General features: G+C 46.8%; 1 protein-coding gene across 13 annotated transcripts in view; it reads left to right on the forward strand.

Moving 5' to 3' along the window:
- Window positions 1-22,500, forward strand: part of tjp1a (tight junction protein 1a) — a 165,505-nt gene that overhangs the window by 112,654 nt on the left and 30,351 nt on the right. For 9 of the 13 annotated variants that reach the window (XM_031587336.2, XM_031587338.2, XM_042710784.1 and 6 more), the window contains 10 exons: window positions 3,400-3,453; window positions 5,846-5,970; window positions 6,288-6,390; window positions 8,475-8,754; window positions 9,069-9,172; window positions 10,641-10,806; window positions 13,234-13,369; window positions 14,291-14,302; window positions 18,394-18,429; window positions 22,238-22,380. In XM_031587336.2, the coding sequence (XP_031443196.1) occupies window positions 3,400-3,453; window positions 5,846-5,970; window positions 6,288-6,390; window positions 8,475-8,754; window positions 9,069-9,172; window positions 10,641-10,806; window positions 13,234-13,369; window positions 14,291-14,302; window positions 18,394-18,429; window positions 22,238-22,380 (1,159 nt within the window). The remainder of the gene's footprint in view (window positions 1-3,399; window positions 3,454-5,845; window positions 5,971-6,287; window positions 6,391-8,474; window positions 8,755-9,068; window positions 9,173-10,640; window positions 10,807-13,233; window positions 13,370-14,290; window positions 14,303-18,393; window positions 18,430-22,237; window positions 22,381-22,500) is intronic. The other 4 variants (XM_042710787.1, XM_031587345.2, XM_031587346.2 and 1 more) reach the window with 2 other exon arrangements.

Raw genomic sequence — 22,500 nt, forward strand, 5'->3', positions numbered from 1 at the left:
GTGTCATTTGCACTTGTGCCAATTATGGACACAAATAGCCCCTGGGGATACTGTAATCTGGGTTGAAGGGTTAAATGTGTGGTCATTACCATTACGTGCGGAGCTCAAGAAGAAAGACAACTGGATGAAAAAGAGAGAGGGAGAGGGAGGAGGGAGAGAGGGAGGAGGGAGAGAGAGAGAGAGAGAGAGAGAGGAGGGAGGGGTGAGGGGTGAGATCAAGGGAGATAAACTCAAGACAGTTGGAGTGAAATCATGGAACTGGAAATGCATAGCTGAAAGTTATTCATGCTTATGCATGCGTGCGCATTGCGCGCACACACACACACACGCAGACACACACACACGCAGACATACACACACACACACACACATACATGCACAAACTCAGCAAGTTGGGGGGGGGGGGGGCATCGTGACAGCCTAGAGTCTACTGTTGTTTCTCTTATTTCAATCCTGTCTCTCTTGTCAACAGACCACAGACAGCTCATTCCAACTGTCTGGACACACACACATGCACACACACACACACACACGCACACAAACACATAAACATTACGTACACACGCAAACCATTCACAGCTATACACATATATATGGCTACGTATGCACACATACACACACATACACACGCACACTCATACACACACACACACACACACACACACACACACACACACATACATTCCACACACACACACACACACATAGCATACACAGCTATAGAGTGCTACACACACCAACATTCCGTGCATTCCCCCTGACACACATACGCAGCCCTTCAGTGTTGTCTGCTGGGGAAGGTAGAAGTTGATTCAGATGGTCATGCTGCCATCTTTAGTGTCTTACACTGGAGCCAGGGAAACTCCCCTCACTCTCAGCCCTGACCTCAGACAGTGTGTTCAGCCCTCTGTCTGCAGCCAGGCCGTACTCCACCCACAGAACCCAACACACTCCAGTTACACGTCTGGGAAATGTGACCTCCGATGGCCTAACTATGAGCCACGTGACGTGCGGGTGTCAAACAAGTGTCCTCCATGTTTCTAGGGACATACTAAGCTAACTAGGTTGCATGGGGTCACAAGGTTACGGTCGCCACGCCTCTAAACAGCCGCGTTATTAAGGGGGCGTGAGAATGTGTGGCTGTGGTGTAATGTGACACACACAAACACACACACACACGCCACACCCTGGGCAGGTGTTAAACAGGTGCCTCGGGGCTTGACACACTTTACTTCCTAGATGCTACACTCACTCACTCACACCTCAATGGAGTAGTGTGAGCAGGTGATTTTGTTTTCCGCGCACACGTGTGAAAACGCAGTTACATTAACTACAGGCTTTTGTCTCAGTGTGTGCGCTCTTAGAGTACCCAACACATGACCTTGCTCTGCCAGTCAAGGCACAGAAATGCCAAGCTACAATTCAACAGTAGAAAAAGGTCATTTTTTTTTACCATTAGTGGAAAATAAGGAGAATTTTGAGTCTGCATGAATGAATCTTGCTTTCATGTACACCACTCTTCCAATAGCCTGGATTATTGTGTGCTTGTGAGCCTTTACAATTCAGTCTTTCATCCAACCCCTCAGTGATTTACATAGTGATGTTATCAGTGGCTTTGCAGGCTGGCCTCATAACCTAAATATTTCTGCAGCCATATTTTCTTCTACCTGCGTTACGTCAACAGAATTGTAAGGCGACTCTACCTCTAATCTGACCTCTAAAATGGCGACTGGACTGGCATGTGAAATATAGATTGATTGGACATGGCAGGGCTTAGGCCCGTCCAGATGTTTTGAGAGCAGTGGTTTTGATGAGGGGGCGACCGCTGGAGACGGGACGCTGGACGGGGGTAAATCTCCTGACATTAATCCCACAGCGCGGCCCGTCTCTCCACATACGCCCATGCTGTTGTAATGCCTTTATAATCCATAGTCAGACTGCAGCGCATAGAGCAGAAGCAGGTACAGTGGGGATTTATTCATTTAGATAAATACGAGTGGAGAAGTGTATTTATTTATTTGTATAAATACGGGTGTATGTTGGTATTTATTTGTATATGTATTTAGATAAATACGTGTGTATGCGTGTATGTATTTATTTATTTATATGAATATGGGTGTATGCGTGTATTTATTCAGATAAATATGGTTGTATGCGGGTCTGTTTATTTATTTATTTGTTTATTTATTTATGAATGCTTACCCAGGATGAACCTGTCTGTAGGGCTATATATAGGCCTGGCCTGTAGCACACAGACAGGAAAGTAGAACTGATTGGACGGGGATGGGCATGCACCAGTCTTCTCCCCTCACTGCACAGCTGTGTTAGAAGGTGTTTATTGAATGTGTATATGCTGGTGTGCTTGTTTGTAAATTGCTTGTGTGTGTGTGTGTGTGTGTGTGTGTGTGTATGTGTGTGTGTGTGTGTGTGTGTGTGTGAACGTGGCGCGTACTGCCCCAGTGCTAAATACAGTGTGCTGTTGCAGTGACACAGTGCTTCCATTATTCTGGATGTGCCATATGCCAATTCACTGGTTTGCTCTTAAGCCTGCTTGCCTGTGACTCAGCCTGCCGTCGTGAGCACCGTGTGATTATCGGTGCCCACTGTGGTGTGCGTGGGGGACTGGATCTGGCTGGGATGCGGCGCTGATCCGGTGGGTCAGTGCCGGGATCCGTCCTGGAGTCAGATGTGTTTGTGCTGAGCGGGCCCTACTGGACCTGCTGTGTTGGGCAGTGCTATGTATAGGGTCCTGGCCACCTCAGGTCACATGGTCAGCGGGTGGGCGCTGGTGCCTGCTTGGTAGTTGCCGAGTGTCGAGTCAGCGGTGTGGTCAGGGCCGGGCTTGGCATCCGGGCAGAACTGCCCTCTGGCAGACACCCTGGTGCCACCGTGATGCCGCCCTGCCCCTGACACGCCACCCCAGAGCCTGGCTCTGTCAAGCATTCACTCTGCATGCACACACACACACACACACACACACACACACACACACACACACACACACACACACACACACACACACACACACACACACACACACCACTCTACCCCTGCCAACTCACCCCACGCTACCTCATAGCACTGGATTGCTGAGACTGGCAGTGCGAACACAGGAGTGACTTTTTTAAACCTCCCATGTACACACACACACACACACACACACACACACACACACAGACAGATGTCCTTAACCGTGTACGCCTTCTAAAACACATACAAGCTCTTTTTCCATTGGAGTGGGTGACAAACGGTCAGAAGTGCTGCTTTGACATACTAGAATGTTATGGAACTCTTGAGCAGTGTTCCGGGAGTGTTCCGTTTGGGAATCTATGTTCTAACTGTTCTCGTGTTCTCAGGAGGAGTGTTCTGATCGGTCTCTCTCTTGTGTTGTTTTTCCAGAGTGCGATGGAGGAAACGGTGATATGGGAACAGCACACAGTGACTCTTCAAAGGGTAAGTGAGCTCAACCACACACACACACACACGCACGCACGCAGGCACGCACGCACGCACGCACGCACGCACGCACGCACGCATAGTCATGCATATCCAGACTTTCTCTGCTTCACGTAGCTTACTTCACTCACTTCCTTTACTTGCCATCACATCCTTTTTTAGTATCCCTTGTTTTTATCTTCTTATTCTTAGTATATCTTCTGACATCTTATTCATCTTTTTTACCTTTTCATCTTTTTTTCCATTTCAGTCTCTCATCTCTTCTTCCCTGTTCTCCCCTCCGATGTTTCCCTTTGACTCATCTAATCTCTGCCTCTCTCTCTCTCTCTCTCTCTTTTCTCTTCATCACCTTTTCCTTTCCTCTCTGCCTTTCTTTTTCTTTTTTTGTGCTCTCCTCTCCTCACACCATCCCTCTGTCTATCTTTTTTCTTACCCATCTACTCTCTCATCCCTCTCTCCCCCCTCTCTCCTTCCCTCTCTCTCTCTCTTTACTGGGTACTGGGAATCACAGCTGCAGGATGTGTGTTTGTGAAGCACACAATAGCTTATACACACAGATGGCAGGAAACTGTAAAGGAAAAGAGTGCCAAACAGCATCCTCATCCTGTGTGTGTGTGTATGCATTTGTGTATGTGTGTTTGCACATGAGTGTGTATGTGTGCTAACTGTGTTAGCCTGTGTGTGTGTGTGTGTGTGTGTGTGTGTGTACTCCAGCCACACACACAGGCTAACACAGTTTGACGTTTAGTTTAATGACTGTGTCTTACCTTCAGTGTGTAATGATAACAAGCACTCTCCAACACTAACCAGCGCTTTTGATGAATTAGCAGAAATGTTTTGATGAAGCTGTTTACTTATGCAAGTGCTGCCTTGGCCCTGAGAACAGGATCACACTGAGTTGTTTGCACACAGCCTCACAGCATCACCACTGCTGCTCCTGATGCCTTAAACAGCTAAAGCTAATCCTCTATGAGCCTGAACTGTGCCCCCACTGTAAGGTCACTATAGGTGCTTGTGGTTAGCACCACGCTAACAGTCTAGACTCTCGTCCATGCTACCATTTCACTGAAGCTAATCTAATTAGCCTGAGCCTTATCAAGGTTAAGATGAAGGAGTGCATTTCCCTGCCTGATTAGGCTATCCCATGGCTGGCCCCACTCCTGCCAACAAAGCACCATGCTAAGGGATAAGAGAGCACCTTTTTTCTGCTTGCTGTAGCTAATTATTAGCATCATGCTAAGGGACAATGGGGCAATAGTTGTAGCACGTGCACGTCGTTGCTTAGTTAGATTAGCATATTAGTAGACGAGCATTAGTGTTGCATACTATTGATTACATTACTAAATATGCAGATTAAGATTAAGAGTCGGGAGTGACTATATGCTATTATCTGACCGGAGAGACAGGTGCCAAACTGTGTGTGTGTGTGTGTGTGTGTGTGTGTGTGTGTGTGTGTGTGTGTGTGTGTGTGAGAAACTGTGTAACTGAAGGAGGTGAAAAACTCAGCGGTGGCACGCTGTAGGCCTACTCTGCTCACTGTGTGTTCAGGATGACTCATAGAGTGTCTTCTGCTGTGTGTTTTGGGGTCTCACATCCTGTCACTCCCAATCTCCATGATTCCAAATACTGCTGACTGTGTGTATGTGTGTGCGAGTGTGGGTGAGTGTATGTATGTGTGTGTATGTGTTCGTATGTGTCCGTGTGTGAGTGTGTGTGTGTGTGTGTGTGTGTGTGTATGTGTGCGTGTGTGTGTGTGTGCGCGCATGTGTGTATATGTGAGTGTGTGGGTGTACTGATCACCCGTTGTCTAGCAAGTGTTTCCCTAAAGACTGTCCTGTGCTCTGGCCATCTGTCAATACCGCGCTGTGCTAATGGAGTCACAGTACAGCGTTAGACTGGAGAGGAGACACCTGCAAGGGCCATTACTGCAGGGGAACACACACACACACTCACACACACACACACACACACACACACACACATACACACACTCACACACACACACACACACACACACACACACACACACACACACACACACACACAAATACACACCCACACATTTGCATACACTTGGAAATACAGAAAAGTGGGCACATATAGGCTATATACAATTTCCCTCTCACAAAACTTTGGCTTTGTAGAGAACACAGACATGGCGCCTTGCCCACAACATGAATGCACAGGAATAGACACAGACTAACACCCAGATGTATACATACACACAGACCTATAGCCATTTCCTGTCTGCTTCAGGGAATCACTTAATAGCCTTTTGTTTGGAGTGCAAGTCAGGGACAGGGTGCAAGAGTTAATGACCGTCATTCCTCCTCTGTGTGTGTGTGTGTGTGTGTGTGTGTGTGTGTGTGTGTGTTTTTGATCCTCTCAGGCACCGGGCTTTGGGTTTGGGATCGCTATTTCTGGGGGACGGGACAACCCCCACTTCCAGAGCGGGGAGACGTCCATCGTCATCTCAGATGTGTTGAAAGGAGGTCCAGCAGAGGGGCTTCTCTCGTAAGTGTGTGTGTGTGTGTGTCTATATTTATGTGTGTGTGTGTATGTATGTATGTGTGTGTGTGTGTATGTGGGGGTGGGGTGGGTTCTGTTTGCGTCTACCAGTCTCTGTGTATGTCCAACTCTGTGTTTTTCGCTGTGTGTGTGTGTGTGTGTGTGTGTGTGTGTGTGTGTGTGTGTGTGTGTGTGTGTGTGTGTGTGTGTGGGTTGGTTGGTCTCTCTCTGTTTAGCCAAATTGTTGGCATTTTTTACTGTTAACAGTGTGTGTATCTATGTGCACAGTATCTGAAAGTGTGTGTGTGTGTTTGTCTTTCTAGGGAAAATGACAGAGTGGTGATGGTCAATGCCGTCTCAATGGACAATGTGGAACATGCCTACGCTGTACAGCAGTTGAGGAAAAGTGGCAAAAATGCCAAAATAGTGAGTTAGAATGTACACCCAAACACACCCACACACCCAAACACACACGCACGTACACACACACACACACACACACACATGCACACACACATACACACAAACACACACACACACACACACACACACACACACTCATTCATGCACCCTGCCCTGTTTGTATTACTTCAAATATCCTGGTCGTCTAAAGAGGTGGTGGGTTCAAAGCTCACAGTGCACAGTTGTCACAAAGGAATGCCGAGAATGCATACCTGTTATCTCAACCCCTCACTTCCACACACACACACACACACACACACACACACACACACACACACACACACACACACACACACACACACAAACACACACACACACACACACACACACACACATACAGACACCCACACACACACACACACACACACACATACAGACACCCACACACACACACACACACACACACACACTCTCATGCTCAAGCTCAATGACTCCTCTCTTCTTACTCCCTCACTCCTGCCTGACTATGTTAACACTGCAAGCCTTTGTGCTCAATTCGGATTCGAATTATAGCTCAGATTCGATTTTCCACATTAGTTTGTTTAAAGTGGCCAGTATCAGATCCCAGTGTGAATGGGTCATGGTTCTGAACTGACCCACGAGTGCAACAGAAAGACATCACATAAACATGGAGGCCACTGAAGTCAGCATGTCGGTTTCCTTCATAAGTCATGTGATGTGCAGTAGAAGCCAACGGATATGTGAGCAGATGATAATGAGGAGAAAGACAGGCACATCTGTATTGGTCTAAAACTTCACTGTTTTCATCAGCACAGAATTGGGATTAACGTTGATCCAGAGTGACATAAAAGTCGCATGAATTCTGATATGACTGTTTAGACTGAGGTCACATTGCAAACAATCAGGGCCGTATTCACAACGCATTTTATCTTAAAGGTACTCAGAAGTCGCACTAAAAGTTTCTAACTAAAAGTATCTAATTAAATGTTTCTGACTAAATGTTTTCTCCTAAATCCTGTTAGCTTACAAAGCTGCTGAGGCCAACTTTAACGTAGGAAAAGCAAGAACTCCTAAACTAAGAGATTGACTGTTGCTATGGCCGACGTTAAGTCTCATGCTTGAGCTTGCTTTCAAAGACCTCTGTGATTGGTTGATGAGTGACAGGTCTGTGCCAGCAAGACTCCATGAGATAGCCTACAGCAAAGAACGATAAATAAAGAAATAAGTGTTACAGGCTACACATAAATTAATAATGGAATATGCTACCCGCAGACCGAGTATCTTCGCACAGTTTTAAGAAAGCATCTACTATATGATGACACATTTTTTGTACACAGGAGCTAGTTCATATGTACAATAAAACGTCACATTCAATCCATTTCAGCTCTAAACGGGTTGTTTTGGTTGGTTGACATTATTGCATCCCTTACAAGTGCCATAGGCTAATTCTTGCCTCGTGATTGGTACGTTATCTTTTACAGTCATTCTGCTTCTGCATTCCAAAACAATGTTACGTGGAATGATATAAACTGCCATTTTCCATTCGTTTGGGAGATGGCCTGAGTGAGTTAGGAGTCTTCTCAACAACATCTTTGCTCATGCAAACCTAGGATGCTACTTTTAGTGCTAAGGGGCTTTGTAAATTACTTTTGGTCAATAACACTGAAGAGTCCCAAGGTTTAGATTGACTTTCCCATTATGCTTAAGAGATTCTCCTAAACGGGCCAGTTAGGAGCTCATTTCTGCCTTAAGAAGCTTTGTGAATACGGGTCGAGATCTGTCTCAGATTCAGGAGCACATATGGAAGAGGCCCAAATCAGAATTGGAAAGATCGGACTCCATGTGATTTGTGCTGTTCACACTGTTACCAGTCACATAGGAGCAAAGTCAAAAAAAGTTTGGGCCTGCAGGCAGAACATAGCCATAGCCTCACACTCATGCTAACAGACAACTCTCACAAGTGAATCAGTGAATACAGTGACCTTGTTATCAATTGTTGCCTTTCTCTCCCTGTCTCTCTTTCTCTTTCTCGATCTCCCTCTGTGTTTCTATCTCTATCTTTGTTCCATCTCTCCTCTCCTCTGCAGACGATCCGGCGCAAGCGGAAGGTGCAGATCCCGGTGGCACGCCCGGGCGACCGCGAGACGATGTCGGAGCGAGAGGACGACAGCGAAGAGGAGGAGTATGAGGGGCCGGGGGCATATGCCTCGGCCGGAGCCAGCGGCGGCTCAGGGACGGGCCGCCGCAGCGAGCGGACAGAACGGGCTACGTCCCGGGACAGGAGCGCCTCCCCTCGCTCAGTGGCCTCCAACTCCTTACCCCCGCGGCCTGCGAAAGTCACCCTCGTCAAGTCCCGTAAGAACGAAGGTAGGCGTCAGAGATGCGGATAGTGGATACTGTATCTTATGTCTCTGATTGTGTGTGTGTGTGTGTGTGTGTGTGTGTGTGTGTTCATATGATGCTATGGCAATTTGCCTTGTGTTATTCATATTTATGGCAGAATACAGGTGAAAGTCATTGACTAGTAAAAAATACTAAGGTTTTCTCAATGAACGTTGCTGTTGTGTTGTCATTTCAGGGTAGGGTCTGCATTTGGCCAGCCTGTGTTGTGTTGGTGTCAAATTGTTTATATTGGTTTTATGTTCACACGTGCGTGTGTATTTGCGTGTGTGTGGTTGCAGAGTATGGGCTGCGTTTGGCCAGCCACATCTTCGTGAAGGACATCTCCCCCGAGAGTCTCGCAGCACGAGACGGCAACATCCAGGAAGGAGACGTAGTGCTGAAGGTGAGATCATCAGGTTATGGGAGGGTGGGGGGAGGGGGAGAAAATGGAGAGAGTAGAGAGAAAGAAAGAGAAAATGGGGTATGAGAGAGAAATGCAGAGGTAAAGACTGGTAAATGGAGAGAGGGGAAGCAGACAGAGAGAGGTAGAGGAGGAGGGTGTCAAATATAGAGAGAAGAAGAGAGGATGGGAGAAGGAGAGAGAGAGAAAGAGAGGAGAGGAGAGGAGAGGAGAGAAGAGGGGCAGGGGTAAGGGAGGGAGATAGAGAGAGAGGGAGGCGGGGGTGTAAAGAGAGAAGGAGACACACACACACACACACGCCCACACACACACACACACACACACACACACACACACACACACACACACACACACACACACACACACACACACACACACATCTGCACATGCACACACTCAGCCTTATCGCTGTGCTGTCCTGTGTGGGCCTGGCACGCCACATCTGCCCACCACTCATCGTGGAATTCCGCCCATCAGCCCGCCGCTCAAACTCATGGGAAGGATTTACTTCACATTGTCAGGAGAATTTACACGCTTTCAGCAGCCAATTTGGCTTAGCCATTCCATGTCCGAAGACCATCACGCTCTCTCTCTCTCTCTTTCTCATTCTCTATCCCGTCTTCTTTTTAATTTCTCCCTACTGCCCTTCATCCCTCTCTCTCTGTTTTTAGCCCTTTCTTCTCCTTATTTTCTTTGCTCGTGTCGCTGTTTGTTTCCCTTTATTTCTCTTGAATTTCTCTCCTTCTCTCTCTCCCTCTATTTCCCTCTCTCTTATTCTCTCCCTCCCTCCCTCCCTCCCTGTCTTTTTTGCGGTCCACTGGTCTGTAAGCTGTGCCTCGTCGGCAGGCGGGCGATATGGCTGGCAGATGAATATTTAAAGCGAGGAGCAGTGATTTGGCGTGTGTAGTCTGTGTGATGTGCTGAAGTCTGGCGTGGCCTGTGCCTGTGCCTCTGCCTCTGCCTCAGCCTCAGAGCCCACTCACACACACTAAGGACCTCATGCATTTTTCACAGTTGTCATCACGGCTTCCGTTTGAAGCACTCTCGAGTCAGTGATCAAAGAGTGTAGCCTCTGGTGCCTTCACACACACACACACACACACACACACACACACACACACACACACACACACACACACTCTTACGCATGCATACAGACACACTCACTCCCACACACACACACACACAAAATCTCTGCCTGATTTCACATCTCCTTGAGATATCTATAAAATAGTGCTGATGGGGAAATTGTTTGTGAAATTACAGTGTCATATCTCTGTCCCAGCCATCCTATTTTCTTATCCTTCCCTTCCTCCGAGTGCCTCTCTGACCTCTCTCTCTCTCTCTCCATCTCTCTCCATACCTCCCCCTCTCTCGCTCTCCCCCTCTCTCCATCTCTCTCTCTCTCTCTATCTCTCTCTCTCTCTCTCTCTCGTCGTATCCCTCATAGATAAATGGCACAGTGACAGAGAACCTGTCCCTGATTGATGCCAAGAAGCTGATCGAGAGGTCAAAGGGCAAGCTGAAGATGGTGGTGCAGCGAGATGAGCGCGCCACACTCCTCAACATCCCCGACATGGACGACAGCATCCCCTCCGCCAACTCCGACAGAGATGGTGAGTGTTCAGACCACTCTGGCCAATGTGACGAGGCAGTGACGGAAGGATGCTCTGAGAGACAGACTGGCAATGCTACTGTTCACAGCTGTTCTCAGGGTTTTTCCTGCATAGAGAAAATTTGGGCGCGCGCCTAAGCCGTTTTCCCGAGCGCCTACGACAAATCCCGAGCGCCTAAGGCAAAAAAAAAAAGTCCGTGATGAAAAAAAAAAAAAAAAAAAAAAAATCATGGCGCAATTCAACTTAATGGTGTTTTGAGCCCTCACCGTCGACTTCTAGGCAGCAGCTGCCTGGAAGGCGCATACAGCCTCCCACCCTCTGAGCCAATCATTGAACATAGGCTTCTCCAAGCTTGCCAGTTTAGAGAAGACGTTGGTTTGAATTTGAGATTTGAGCAAGCAACTTAATGTAGCTAGCTTTTAGCGGTTTTAAACCAAGGCACTTTACTTGAAAAATGTTGTTTTCAACCTGCTTACAAATCTGGTTAAAACAACTAGTGAAGGTGTTTTAGAATAATATTAATGCCATATACAATAACTGACTTGACTGTAAACACCACTAATTCATGTTAGCTGTCTAATTATTTAGCGCAATGCTAGCATGAATCTAGCGTAATTTGATTTTTAACCAAGTGTAGACAACTGCTAGCTAGCTGCTTGCTCAAATTCAAACCAACGTCTTCTCTAAAGTGGCAAGCTAGGAGCGCCTTCCAGGCAGCTGCCGCCTTGAAGTCGACGGTGAGGGCTCAAAACACCATTAAGCCACAATTCATCACGGGTGCAATGCATGTCAGCGAATATGTTCTCAATAGTATGTTTCAAGTATAGGCTACAGCCGAACCCTCGTTCTGTTTTGATCAATAGTAATCGAGTTGATAAGCGTTTCTTCTTGTCTGATCAATACGCAACTGTGAGGTGCGCGAATGGACAGAGCGGCCAGCTGTCAATTACTCAACTTGCGTATGCATCCTGATTTCATCAGTCGGCGGTGATTTTGAGCATAACATTCCATTTTCAGTATTCATGGCTTTCAATGTATTACAATATCTGCTATGTTGAGGACCTACACAGGTGTAGGCTATTATTTGATTTGTCTACCCGTTTGAACGAGTACCAGTAGACCGCGGGGCCTCGGGAGAGGCAGACAACCGCATTGGTTTATCAATGAAAGCTCAGCTCGTTCTGAGCAGAGCGGATATATTTGTGTTGCATCTCAAATATAATAATATTAATATTATCATTGATAAACCGGTGCGGTTGTAAACTGTCGTTCCGCTGCGAGGGCCAGCCCGACGTGCCCGAATACACTGTACAAATGCAAATGAAATTTCCACTCAAAATGCTGACAAAAGTTTGATTAACGATTTCCAACGCAGCCTCAATTGGTGCGCCAATAGAAGTTAAACACACTATTAAAAATATTTGTGGACAGTTTTAATAATAAAAACTAAAATAATTGTATGTAGGTTTGTATAATAAAAATGAATAGCAATAATAGATAAACTTGAATTTCATCATTTGTGTGTTCCATTTCTGACCACTGGTTAGTTCTAGATTCTATTGATATACATTTCAATAGTTTGCATATGTAAAGAGGTAAATAATCTTAATAATCTTTGAACCTAACATGATAGCACCATGGGGCTTGGACTATTGTCAATCTATTAGCCTATCTATTTTAATCTAAAGTGGAAGCAAAATGATTTCCTCAAGCATAGCCTCCATTATTTATGAAATGGTAAAAAAACGAAATAAATACATAGATGTCTGCTAATGAGGTGACACGGTAACACAGACTGTGTGCGCGCGTAGCGCGCCTTTTTTTTTTGGGAGCACCGAAGACCCATTTTGACCCAGGAAAAACCCTGTGTTCTTTAGAAGAGTCTCTGGAGGTCATCGACACCTCGCCACAGCTGTGTGCATATGCTTACGTCGTTGCCCAATGAACCCTTTAGATTTGGACCTCGTGAGTAAGAATAATTCTGTGGTCAAATGAAACTGGAGCTCCTAAACACATGAACCTAAAAATATGAAACTTGCAGAGTGACAGTATTTGTTGCTGGGCGGAGAATGAAAAATAAAGATCAAAACAAATTAAACAAATCCAAATGTAGTGTCATCCAATTCAATTAGTCGGTAGTAGAACTGTTGTATAAAAGCAACATGGCACTGGTGTTGGTGGGGTTCGTAAAGGATAACTTCACGTCTGAGATTACCTGCGGCTGAACTCCAGCTGTGGTGATATCCTTTAGTAGACCCACTCTCCCTGGTGTCCTGTGGCTTAATCACATGAGAGAGTAGAAGAGAGAGAGAAAGGGGTGTGACCTCTTGCTGTTTTGTCCTGCTGTGGAGCCACCTTAAAGCCAATATAATAATATATAATAATAATATAATATATAATAAGCCGTTATATGCTTTGTCCCGACAGATATTTCTGAGATCCATTCGCTGACGTCTGACCACTCCCATGAACGCTCGCGTGGGGCACGCTCTCGCTCTCCGGACAAGCGCTCCGAGCCCTCTGACCTGTCCAGACAGTCCCCACAGCAGATCAGCAACGGCAGGTAGGACCAAAAAATTAAATAAAAAAAGCTACATTACCCACAAGCACCCCCTCTAAGCACTCAGACCACAGACCATTGTAGAGTGTTTGCAGTTGATTGAGACACAACGATCTGTGATATGCTTGTTTTAGGCTGAGAATTTGACAGACGTAGAACATGGTGCAGCTTGTATATCCCACAATGGTTCTGCATACATGAACATATTGTAGTTGTGCCATCTTGTTTCTCTGGACACACACACACACACACACACACACACACACACACACACACACGCACACACACACACACACACACACACAGTCACACACACACAGTCACACACAGTCACACACACAGTCACACACACCGAAAGAGCACACAGGGTCTTGTCCCTCTTGCCAATGAAATAATCAATTCTGTCATCTAGTGATGGAATAAACTATAAGCACTTGGCAGTGGAATCTCATCACACACGCAACCATACACACACACATGCACACACACGCAACCATACCCACACACACATGCACACACAGTCATGCACATACCCACGCACACACACACACACTCAAACATACACACACATCTGGGGTCAGAGGTTGACCTGAGGGATGCATTGATTCCCCTACCACAGAGTCAAGCTCTCTCATTGGCTCCCTTGGAGCTAGGCTCATTGATACTCCCCTGGTACCATGCCAACCGGGGCGGGGCTTAGTCATCAGTCAGGGTGACAGGAAGTCCCTCTGGAAGTGACCGGATGTCTGCCTCATTTCTTCACCTCTGACTATCATTTCATCACTGTCATCTTTTTTTTCCCTTCGCCTTCTCTCTCTCTCTCTCTCTCTCTCTCTCTCTCTCTCTTCCTCTCTCTCTCCCTCTCTCTCTTTCTCTCTCCTTTTTTTGCTGCACTTGCCTTGCTGCCAATGCTTCTCAAATCAGTCGGAGGCGAAAGTAAGTGTGTCTGTGTGTGTGTTTGTTTGTGTGTGTAGGTGTGTTTGTGTGTTCACTTACTGGTAGTTACACTGTCTGACAATCACTCCAACAGCCCCAAATGTGCTAGTGTGTGTAGTGTCGTACCAAGTGTATGTGTGTGTGTGTGTGTGTGTGTGTGTGTGTGTGTGTGTGTGTGTGTGTGTGTGTGTGAGGTGTGTGTAGAAACTACACATGAGGAATCATTGGTTTTGAGAATCCTATAGGTCATGGCTCATGGCTCTAGGAAGCATTCACCCAGACAGGTGAAGGACCTGATCTGGGCCGCACCTGAGCTGGACCTGAGTTGGTTGTAGACCTGAGATGCGTTCAAATTTGGTGAACAAAGGTGAACATTCCAGGCAAATGTTTTGTTCTTTGAACTTGAACCTTTGAAATGTTACCGTTTTAAGAGTGAACATTCTAAAAAGTTTGATTTAAACTGTAACCCTAGCCCAGCGTCCATGCTTGTTCGCGGAGAACTACCTCCTGTGTGTTGGCAAACTTTCACAGTGAACTTAAAGCAAATGAAAAACTGTTTTGAAAACGTTTGCAAATGTTTGCCTTTTTGTTTGCTATTTTTGAACGCACCTCTGATCTAATCAATTTTCATTGACAAGTTTCGACAGCATTGAGGTAACTCATGTAGTTTGCTGTGCTATCACACAACGGGCTTTAGGACCACACCCGGTTCCTTCTGATGGGCCAGCAGAGTCTGCCTGTTTAATTAGTGGGAAAGCTTTTTCTGAACCCTGGAACGAACCGTGGAAACATTACATTCCACGCAGACACAACGCTCTGGAGTCTGGTTCATGCAAACCACAACATGGCTTACCATCGGCATGACGACAATCCAGCAAAATTCCTAAAATTGTGCCGTATAATTTGCTGAACCCTTTTACTGTCAGTGCTTCCTCTGAATGTAGCTTTGAGCGATTGCTGTGGTTGAGGGGAGGAAATTGAATGTTCATTAGAAATATGACAAAAGTGTTAATCACATTTGGGGAACACGCATTAAACACATTTATTCCCCTTCCAAACCCTGGCGCCAGGCAACGTTGGTAAACCACTAGTGACAGGGCTCAGCCTGCTGACAACAGTATTATACCCCCACACTGGGAACAACTCAAACACTGTGGCAGTACTGCTCCTTTGGAGAAGAGGGGGCCAATCAGACAGGCACTACAATGCTGATGTGAGCAAAAAGAAAAGTGTGAGAGCTTCTTTGCCATAGGCAGAGCTTAACATATTGTGGGTATTGTGTGTGTGTGTGTGTGTGTGTGTGTCTGTGTGTGTGTGTGTGTTTATAGATGTAATGCTTATAGAGCTAGCTGGCATAGAGCTTAGTGTATAGTAGCTGGCGTAGTGTATAGCTGGTGTAAATAGATAAGGTATAGCTGGCTTAGAACATGCAATTGGTGTGTGTAGATGGGGTATATATCTATATCTCTCCAGAGATAGAGTGTATAGCTGGTGTGTGTAGATATGATCTAGCTGTGTGGAAGTGTTAAGCTGGTGCGTGTAGATATGATCTAGCTGTGTTGAAGTGGATAGCTGGTGTGTGGAGATATGATCTAGCTGTGTTGAAGTGGATAGCTGGTGTGTGGAGATGGGCACACTAGCTGTGTTGAAGTGGATAGCTGGTGTGTGTAGATGGGCACAGTAGCTGGTACAGTGGGCACAGAGCAGTGGCACAGCAGGCTCCAGGAGACGGCACAGGCATGACACTTCCTCTCAGAGGGGGCAAGCTCAGCGGGCTGGGGGACCGGGACGCCACGCGCCACACGGAGCACAGGCTAGCGCGCGTCTGCCCATCTGTTTACGCCAGAGGGGATGCTGGGATGCCATGGCGCCCTTCGCATGGCCGCATCACCACAATTAGCTGAGATGAGCTCAGATGGCCCAGACAGAGAACGCCAGGAGGAGGAGGAGGGGAGGAGAGGAGAGGAGAGGAGGAGAGGAGAGGAGAGGAGAGGAGAGGAGAGGAGAGGAGGAGAGGAGAGGAGAGGAGAGGAGGATGAGAGGAGAGGAGAGGGGGAAAGATAGAGGGTGAGATGGAGTAGGGAGAGAGGGAGTAAGGAGGGGGGAGGGGGGAAGTGAGAGGGACGGAGGTGTAGAGAGAGAGGGAGCAAAATACTGGGAGAGAGATAGATGGGGGAAGAGACAGAGGGAGAGAATGAGAGAGAGTTGGGGGCAGATATATATATAGGGGAACTAAAGGGAAGGAAGAAACCATGTGAAAGATAAGAGCACACACACACACACACTTTTACAGATCATGGTCCCTTCTCCCACCACTAATTAACCCCTAACCTGCTGCTCAGTAGTGCCAGAGGCACACTTTTAATGAGTTTACAACATGCCTGCACACACTCACACACACAGATATACGTTCGCACACACCCTCACTCGTACACACACTCCCTCGCACACACACACTCACACTCACACTCACAAACACCTCCCCACAGGACTAGCATGTGTAGTGCCTCTGGTGCCTGTGTGCCTGTTGTTGTGGGGGAAAGTGGGAGAAGTTAATTATACACCCCATCTCTGAGAGGAATGATCACCCTGTGTGTACCATGTTCTGTTTCCCCTACATCATCTCTCTCTCTCACTCTCTCTCTCGCTCTCTCTCTCGCTGTCTCTCTATGTGCGTTGGTATGGTGTGTGTGTGTGTGAATGTATGTCATCAACCCTTTGGATATTGAGTTGCATATTGCTTACCGATTGCACCAGAGATGATGTAGGTTCCCCTGCCTGTCTGTGTGCTAATGTGTTCGTTTAGTGTAGCTATGTTTGGAGTGTGCATATTGTGCATTTGTGTGCATGACACTGTGTTTGCATGTTTATGCTCAACAGTGCTTTTTGTGTGTCCATGTTCTAACAGTAGTGTGTTAGATTTGCTGTGTATGTGTGTGTGTTAGAGATGGGCGTTTCAAGCTAAAACGCTATTCAATAATCATACTATGCAACTACTACTAATAGGACGAACACATAAATGGTGTGCAAATGTAACAATATTCTCGCACGTGTTGTCTTTGTGCCTGTGTTTGTGTGGCTAACGGATTTCAATCACTGACCTCATGGATTTCAGTCATGTCAACTTGACAGGCATGATACACACACACAAAGAGAGAGAGATCCATTCACGCACAAACACACACGCATTCCTAGAACGTTTGGACGTCGGTAGTACGCTCTGGCTTTGCTTGTTTCTCATGTACAGTAGCATGCAATCTCACAGCACCATACGTGTTATATCTGCGCCTGATAGCAACAGCAGCAGCAGCAGCAGTAGCAGCCACACAGCCTTTACGTGCATTACCACCAACTTCACCTCACTTACTAGCAGGCGCCGCTAAAAACAAGGAAACTATTTTTAAGATGAGTCGTATAAACTATATGATTTTTAATAATTTAACCACTGGTAGAATATTTGTTTGTGTGTGTGTGTGTGTGTGTGTGTGTGTGTGTGTGTGTGTGTGTGTGTGTGTGTGTGTGAGAGACTGTGATTTAAAGTCTCATTAAAACTGCTCCATGTCCCCCAGTGGCGATGGTTCAGACAGTCTTCTGTGCCCTCCGTCTTCCTTGCTATGATCACACACACAGACACACACACACACACACACACACACACACACACGTCAGCATGCATCAGCACCCGTCATTGCCCATCACCATCCCCGCAGAAACCACTGATTGGCTGTCACCCGCCCATCCAAACAAGCACACAGACACACACGCACACACACACACGCACACACACACACTCTGAGACCATAAACACTGAGTGATGCTGAAGGGATTGGTGAGCGATGGAGCAGAGATGGCTAATTCATCAGGATGGGTCTTGGTTACTGGCAGGTGCTGATGACTATGCTGCAGCCATTAGAGAGTGTGATGAACGGCAGCCTGTTTGTCACCCGAGCAGTACTTACACACACGTGCACACACACACACACACACACACACACACACACACACACACACACACACACAAACACAGTCCCTATGTTGTCACTATCCGACACACATACAACTATTAACCATCCTGTTTTTTCTTGATGCAGAATGGCAGTTACGTTCTCACACAGAGGGCTTTCACTGTAAGTCCCTGCCATAGTTCTGTAGTGGGCTCTGTACCCAGTACCGTAGATGGGTCTCTAGGATCTGCCAATGCTAGATGGTTCTGTGGGTTCTGTAAGTTCTGTAGATTATTCTGTTGGTTCTATAGATTTATGGCAGAGAGAGTTCTTAGGGTTCCCCCAGAGCTTATGTGTTGCTATGTTGCTGTTCCTGTTCCTGAGTTCCTCACCTGCATGTGAATGTGTGAATGTGTGTGTGTGTGTGTGTGTGTGTGTGTGGGTGTGTGTACTGTTCTCGAGTTTGTGAGTTCCTCACCTGTATGTGAGTGTGTGAATATGTGTGGGTGTGTTCCTCAGATGCTGCTGTCAATGTTAGTGGTAGTTGTTTTGAAGTCTTTATCTGTGTGTGTGTGTGTGTGTGTGTGTGTGTGTGTGTGTGTGTGTGTGTGTTTGAGTTTGAGACACACTTGCATGTTGACACATCCAAATACCATACTCATATTTGCATTAGAGCCAGATGGTTCATGATTTTGTGCTAGAGGCTTATGCCTTTCTCTCTCGTCTTGCAGTGTCTGAAGTGCTGGATCTGAAGCACTAAATTGCTGCTAAATTAACAAGTACAGGATTTCGTTGTCTGATGGTAAATGGACTGCATTTATATAGCGCTTTTCTACTCATAGAGAACTCAAAGTGCTTTACAGATGAATGCCTCAGACATCTACCCATTCATACACTGATGGCAGAGGCTACTATCTAAGGTGCCAACCTGCACATCGGGAGCGTTTGGGGGTTCAGTGTCTTGCTCAAGGACACTTCGTCACTTGGTGAGGAGGAGTCAGGACTTCAAATTGCTGCTGGACTCCACTACCTCCTGAACCACTATCGTTCCATCGGTTTGTTTGTGTGTTTGTGTTTTTTTGTGTTACTAACAACAACATTGCAAGTTCCTCCCATGGGTAGGAAGTGGCATGCTGCTGTATGGCACGTGGACGAGAACACTCGCCATAAATAAGCAGTGGCGTCCCTGACGTCAGGCCACGGTGTCACTGACGTTTTGTCTCAGGTGTCAGCTAAAGTGCTTGACTGAACGTGTCAGCCTGAACACAGGAGGATGGCAACAGACAGGGATGCGTGAGGAGTGACGCCAGACGTGGCGAAAGATGATGGTTAGATAGAGACATCAAAGATGGATGTGTGTCTAAGTGAATCCTTTGAGCATCCACCCCAACACACTATACTTTCCATACTTTTATGCAGGTTTGCACCCTGCAAGGCAGCCTACATTGTCGGTGTGTAAATGGGTAGATGTCTGAGGCATTAACATGGGAAGTGCTTTGAGTGGTCTATGAGTAGAAATATAAATGCAGTCCATTTATCATATAGAGGAGTCATTTGTGTAGATCGTGTGAGTATCTCTTTAGTGGTGGTAGTTGGCAGATAGATGTCTAACAGCAGAACCAGGCGATACATAACCTACACTAGGTTCATAAACTACATTCCCTCTCCATCTTTACCACAGTGCCATTGGTTCGTGTTGGGGACTGTTTTTGCAATTGTGGGAAGTGTAGTTTAAGGAAGAAGATGTTTCAGATGTTCCAGAGGCAGTGTTATTTTGGCAGGGTTATATGTTTATGTGTGTTATGTCACCACTCATATACCCAAATAGGAATCTAAAGGAATCTGCATAATATGACTTGATGCCCTTTCCCCTCCATTGGGCCTGGTCGGCTGCAGTGCTGTGGTCTTTGGCCAACTGATGTAGTCTCTTTTAATTTCTGGTTAGTCTTTGTGTTCTGTAATCTGCTGTAGTCTTGTGTAACCTGCCGTAGTCTGCCAGAGTGTGCATGGCCTGGTGAGGGTGGCACAGGCTGTACCCGACCTCGTCATGACTCTAAACAAAGCAGCGGAATGCCAGCTCCAGACCTGTGCCAACTCTGCGTCATGTGACCAGTCTGGAATTCTCACATTGTTCTCAGAGTTCCAGACGGAGAGCTGGTGGAGAATTCTGAACAGGCCTCTGCTTTCTGTCTGTGCTGTCTTTCTCTTTCTCTTCTCCATTAGCTCTCTCTCTCTCTCTTTCCCTCCTCCCTCTATCCACCCCTCCTCCTCCTGCCTCCCTCTGTCTGTCTCTCCCCCACCTCTTTTTCACTATCCTCCATTCTCTCTGTCTCTCTCTTTCTCTCCCTCTCTTTTTTCTCTCTCTTTCTCCCTCTCCCTCTCTGTCTTCCTCTCCCTCTCTCTCTTTCTTTATCTCTCTCCCTCTCTCATTCTCTATCTCTCTCTCTCTTTCCTCACCCCTGGACAAAGATTTGCATTGAGCTGTGTGACCACAGCCCGCTATGAGTTAAGAGATGAGATGTGGTTTCCTCAACAATGCTGCTCATTTGCAAAGTGACACAAACAGTTATGGCCACTCCTCGCATCGCCTCCCATGACCCAGAGCTGAGAAAGCTGCCTTAGTGCTGTGAAGGAGCGTAAACTGGACCTGTGATTGTTTCCTAATAGCCTGTGTAGTGTCTTCTGAGCCTTAAATCTTAATTACAGTTGGCACTACGGACTCCATTTCCCATCAGCCTCTGCACCTGTGATGATAACGCAGACCAGTTATCTACCAGATGCAGTGCTGGTCGTCGGCAGACGAGCTATTAAGGCTTATCATTGTTCCTGCATCCTTTTTTCCCTGTCCTGGAGGCCTTATCACTGTCTCCATACCATCTACACCCCAGCACCCCTCTCTTATCTGGGGAAGGCTCAAAGAAAAGCCCCCTTACATCTGCCTGGCTCTCCTCCTAGGGTTTACTATGCTTCACAGCATAGGAACCCTTTTGTAGCATTTTACTGGCTGTGGCATGATATAGCCCTCTGTGCTAATGGCTCCCTGTGTTACTCCTGGGCTGGGAGGTTGGTCAGTATGGCACCAGTCACCACCAGCCAGTCTCTGACATAAACACTATGACCCTGACAGTATAGACTCACATGAACACAGACACACGCGCACACACACACACACAGTGGCTGAGCAAGAAAGAGAATGAAGAAGGAGATGGATGGATGGATGGATGGATGGATGGATGGATGGATGGATGGGAGTCAGGCCGAGAGAGGAACTGTGCCCTGAAGGTGACTGTCACACAACAGGCCTTGTATGTGAGATGACGAGAAGGACAAAGAAAGAGAAAGAGGAGTCAGTCTCAGAGGCAGTGACTAACCAGGGGACCCACTTTAGATGACCAGTGTGTGTGTCTCTGGGTGTGTGTGTGTGTGTGTGATATTGTGTTTATGTATGAGTTTGTGTGTGATATTGTGTTGTATGTATGTGTGTGTTGTATGTATGTGTGGAGTCTGCCTGGTTAAGGAGTTATTCCCTCAGCTATCCCCCTGGACCCAGCACACAAACCCCATGTTTTCTATTGTTCTGTCCAACCAGTCTTTGTTTTTACTTGTTATTACTTTCTACTGCTTGTCCTTCAATCCATGGTGGTATTGAGCTGTCTGTCTGGTGGACCCTCCCCAATGTTCCATTTGAATGCTGCCATTCAGTATTTTGTGTCAGATGGTAAACAGCACAGTCATTAAAGACAAAGACATTCCTCATACTGATACCAACACACACACACACACACACACACAGACACACAGACACACACACACACACACACACACACACACACACACTCACACACTCACACTCACAGTCACACACACACACTCACACTCACACTCACACTCACACTTACACTCACACTCACACTCACACTCACAGTCACACACACATACTCAGAATATGAATGTGACCCATTTGTGTGTGTGTGTGTTTTTGTGCCTGCAGCCACAAGAGTCGTGATGATGAGCGCGTGTCGTCCAAAGCGGGCACCACGTCCACGCCCATCAAAGGCTCGGCGGAGACGCTCCACTCCCAGCCCAGCGAGCAGTCTGGCTCGAGAGACGAGAAGCAGATCCCCCCACTGCCAGGTCAGAGCCCCCAACTCACACACCAGCCACCTTTCACCTTTCACCTTTCACCTCTGACCGAGGGGCTCTGTTGGGGTGCCATGGTCTACTACAGCATCCTGCTATGCTGCTTTGTTGTCA

This window comes from Clupea harengus, chromosome 20 (assembly GCF_900700415.2).
Source record: "Clupea harengus chromosome 20, Ch_v2.0.2, whole genome shotgun sequence".
Lineage (NCBI taxonomy): Eukaryota > Metazoa > Chordata > Actinopteri > Clupeiformes > Clupeidae > Clupea > Clupea harengus.